The sequence below is a fragment of the Arvicola amphibius genome, chromosome 5 (genome assembly GCF_903992535.2).
Source record: "Arvicola amphibius chromosome 5, mArvAmp1.2, whole genome shotgun sequence".
Taxonomy (NCBI): Eukaryota; Metazoa; Chordata; class Mammalia; order Rodentia; family Cricetidae; genus Arvicola; species Arvicola amphibius.
Genome location: NC_052051.1, coordinates 119060993 through 119065228, shown reverse-complemented (window position 1 = coordinate 119065228; position 4236 = coordinate 119060993). Strand labels below are relative to the sequence as shown.

Here is a 4236-nt window from a genome sequence, read left to right as displayed (position 1 = left end):
ACCACAAACGTGTTTCTAAGGCTCAAACGCACGTAAAAAGTTTCCACTCATATAGAGTGGAAAGAGAGAGGGATACTGGCATTCGTTGGCATCTACTTGGTTGCAAAGCACTGATAGGTATTTTGCAACAGGCATCTCAGGTCCTCTGCAGAACAGCCACCGCACACTATCCTGTGATAATCTTCAGGTGGCAATTCCCAATAAATTGAAGAAATTTGGGAAAGGCTCCAATATTCTGCCCAAGCAATTGTTTTCCGCTTTCTTTGCCTATATCCCCTCATCTCTGCAGGTGTTTGAATGTTTTTAAAAAGTATTTTGTTTCTTATAAAGTGCCAAAGAGCACCTACCAGATGCCTTCAATATAGTCTTACTCAGTCTTGACCATAACAGTATTAGCGGTAGAGGCACACCCTTTTAATCCCAGCACTCGGGAGGCAGAGGCAGGCAGATCTCTGTGAGTTCAAGGCCAGCCTGGTCTACAGAGTGAGTTTCAGGACAGGCTCCAAAGTTACAGAGAAACCCTGTCTCAGAAAACAAAAAACCAACCAAACAAACAAAAACAAGATGAGATGGGTAATAGGTATTCATTCTGTAGACCAACATTTTAACCAGAAGACATAAGAAAGTTATGAAACTAGCCCAAAGGTGGTTTAGCCTCTGAGTGACAAGATTGGAATCTGAACTCCCAATTACCCAGGCTTTCAAGTTTCCAAGTTATGAGACTAGCCTGACAGTTTGGCATCAACAAATATGGAGGAAATTGCCTTTGAAAGCATCTGAGATTCAGAGAGAAGCGGAATCCAGGTCGACTGTGTTTGAAGAGTGTGAAGTTGTTTGGGAAGAGAGTAGAGAAGAGAGGTTGTTCAGTCCTTATAGGTTTTCATTTTACATCCTTTCCAAGTCTAGTTATCTTTATTAGCACCAGAGAAGGAAAACTACTGCAATTCAGGTTGAAAAATAAAGCATTTATTTTAGAAGTTAATATAAGGGATAAAGAGAAGAAACACAATCTTTTATTTGTATCTATTCCAGAAATGAAACCGAAGGTCACACAGCAACACCCAAACTACAGGGAAAAACGAAAAATAAAATACAAGAAAGCTGTGGCTGCAGCGAGAAGGATCCAGCTCTGTCTGTGGTCCTGCTCTTTCCTGACTTAAAAGTATAAGTGAATTTCCACAGAGAGATACATAGGATGAGCAGGAAAAGTGGGGTTAAATGAGTGACAAGAACCAATGCTGCCAACAGCCACAGTAATAAAAGTGCAACAGTTAGGTTTGTTGGAAGGATTTGCATATGATTCCAGACATTACAGTTACTTTACAACGCTGGGTCACAGTCTGGCGAGAGCTATGAGCATACACAGGGAGTCTTCAGTTGGTCTGGTCTGGAACCACCAACCAACCCCATCTCTCCAAAGGGCAATTATTCCTCAAATTCCAGGAGGTCGAGGAAGATAGCCAAGCTAGTACTGACCTCTGCTCACCAACAGTCAAGACATCCCAAGTATTTTCAGTTACTGGGTTGGGCCCTTGCCTGGAATCCTCCGTCTGACCACCAACAGCCCAGAACTCCCATCTCCCCCCACATTAACCCATGCTAATTAATGAGAATGTACGGTAAACCAACGGATATTATGGGTAGAATTTAGGCGCTGAAGGGAGTTTTTATAAGGCTATCCTTTGGAAACATACTTGTGTTTTATATACTCTAATAAATTAATCTCCATGTTTGTGTCCCGCTTAAATATCCATATTTTATATTGTTATCTATCGCTCTTTTCCTTACCTTCGCCCTTGCCTAATGGCGTTTAGCAATGAAGTGGTACTTTCCCCTTAGAGTCTGACAGTGGGATCAATTCACTAGCCCCTCAGCCTGGGGATAAAGGCCTGAGGTCCCTTGCTGTCGCACGCGCAAGTTTCAGCACCGCGGACAGCAACAAAGTCCTGCCAGGCCTTCCCTTGAATTTTTTTCCTAGCGCCAGAACTTCATTTTGGTGGGAATAGAGAGGAAAGGGAGGAAGAGGTGGTCAGGAGGCAATTAAGCAGGACAAAGGGGGAAAGTTTATGACTGGGGGGGAAAAGAGCCTGACCTGCCAGGAAACACCCTGGAGTGTCCCGTAAAGGTCCCTCCCATCAGAAGGGGGCGATGCCACTAGGCTCTCCTGGCTCCTCCGGATGCCGCACCGCCGCACTCAGTGGACAGCTGAGTACTTCATTCGTTTCTGTTTCTGTCTCTGGTTACAGAACCAGACCCTCACCACATTCTTTTTAAGGTCCAGTTTCTCAGCGATGGCTGCGATCTTCTCGGATGAAGGACGTGGCTGGATGGCAAAATAGGCTTCGAGTGAGCGCTTCTCTGGGGCAGCAATGGACGTGCGTTTGCGCTTCCGCTCACTGCCGTTGAAGAGCTCCGGCTTGCTGTTCTTCTCTCGGTAGGCGGCCTCCGCCTCCTCCAGCCAGGCCTGGAGGACCGGCTTGAGCGCGATCATGTTGTTATGCGACAGGGTAAGAGATTCGAACCTGCAGATGGTGCTCTGACTGAGCGAACCCACGCCAGGGATCTTGAGATTGGCTAAAGCTGCGCCCACGTCCGCCTGGGTTACCCCCAACTTGATGCGCCTCTGCTTGAAGCGCTCGGCGAAGGCTTCCAGCTCTCGAGGGTCTGACTCCACATCGCTGAGACACGCAGGCATGGCACTGTGAGGCGCTACGGCATGCGGGTGACTCATGCCCATAGCCTGGTGCAAGTGGCCCATGGCACCTAGATGGTGTGGGTGAATCTGCGCAGGCATCACCGAGTGCTCCGGGGCCCCCAGGCCGCTCACGCTCAGCGTGGGAGAGATGTGCTCCAATAAGTCGCCCTCGAGGCCCTGATGCACCGCGTGGTGAGGGTGCGAGGTGAGTGCAGCCGGGTGGGAGATGGGCACCGTAGGCGAGGTGGACGTGCAGGGCACGCTGCTCATGGTATGGTAGGTGGCGTCGGGCTTGAACGGATGGTTCTTGCCGTGGGAGACGATATCCACCGCCGCCAGAGCTTCCGCGCGTGCCAGCAGGCTCTCATCAAAGCTTCCAAATATATTACCCTGCAGCTGCAAGCAAGAAGGCGCACAGCACGGTCAGTAGGGAATACTGTCAACTCAGGATTAAAACACATTTTCAAGCAACCGAGATGCCTCTCCTCAAAGCCCAGGTCATAAAAATTAATACGGAGGCAGCCTCTCTGTTGGAACAGACGTGTGGATCAGAGACATGAATGAGAGAGAGCGCCGCGAGAGAGCGCGGGGGAGACAAGGCGAGGGGTTCAGACAGCGGCGATTGTTCTGGGCGACATGAAAAAAACATGAAGCTAGTGCCTGTCAAAAAATGTGCCTTAGAGCGGTAATTATGCTCCGCTACGTACCTGCGGGGCTGGGAGACAAACTCGGCGCATGGCCTCAGAGCCGGAGTGCAGGCTGGAGAATTTGGGTTCTTGCAGCACGGGGTGCATTCCGAAAGGCTGCTTGGCGTTCATGGCCATCATCTTCGGGAGTCTGGCAGGGAGGCAGCGGGGGACATGGAATCAGGCTCGTCTTGCTGGCTCTCCGAGCTCCAAGTGAGCGCAGCTCAGCGCCCGCGCTCCCCTCGCTCTCTCGCTTGATGCCTCCCCTCTCCCCCACCTGCTTCTTCACTCATCTTACAAGCAGCCTGCCAGGAAGGGCCTGAGCACGCGCAGGCGTGCACACGCGCCCGGGACTCGCAGGGGCGGCCCGGGAGGCAAGGCGGGACCGCAGGTCTCGGCGCGCCACTCGGAGCCTAATGCTGTCGCCCCCTCCACCGCATTTATACCCCGGCCTGGCAGGGCCTCTTCCTTTCCGCCCCGCCCCGCCTGGCTCCAGCCTGCTAGACTTTACGGATTCTTTCGTCTTCCTCCTGGACTTTTTTGCACAAAGTCGTAATCCTCTGTCCTGTCCCAGCTTGCACTGCTTGGACAGGATAGACTCAGGCTGAGCGAGGGGCAGGGATCCTACCTCATCCAGACCTCCCAACACACACACACACACACACACACACACACACACACACACACACACGCCACAGTCAGTCCGACTGTCGCCAAACTGGCCATTTCCAAGGTGCGCTGGGACCCAAGCCCCAGCCTCCACCAAAGTTCTGTATCCTTGCATGTAGCAGAGGGGTTCCTCCAAGCTCAGAGACCAGCCTGGGTAGGAACCAGAGGCTACCAGAATGAGCCTCT

The 4236-nt window shown here is 51.4% G+C and overlaps 1 protein-coding gene across 1 annotated transcript; it reads right to left on the bottom strand.

Moving 5' to 3' along the window:
• Positions 1 to 2194: 2194 nt before the first annotated feature.
• Pou4f3 (POU class 4 homeobox 3) lies at positions 2195 to 3522 on the bottom strand. The gene is made up of 2 exons (XM_038331985.1): positions 3403 to 3522; positions 2195 to 3091 (listed from the first exon to the last, which is right to left on the bottom strand). Exons 1-2 carry the CDS (start codon positions 3520 to 3522, stop codon positions 2195 to 2197), a joined length of 1017 nt encoding a protein of 338 aa, XP_038187913.1.
• Between the last annotated feature and the right edge of the window lie 714 nt (positions 3523 to 4236).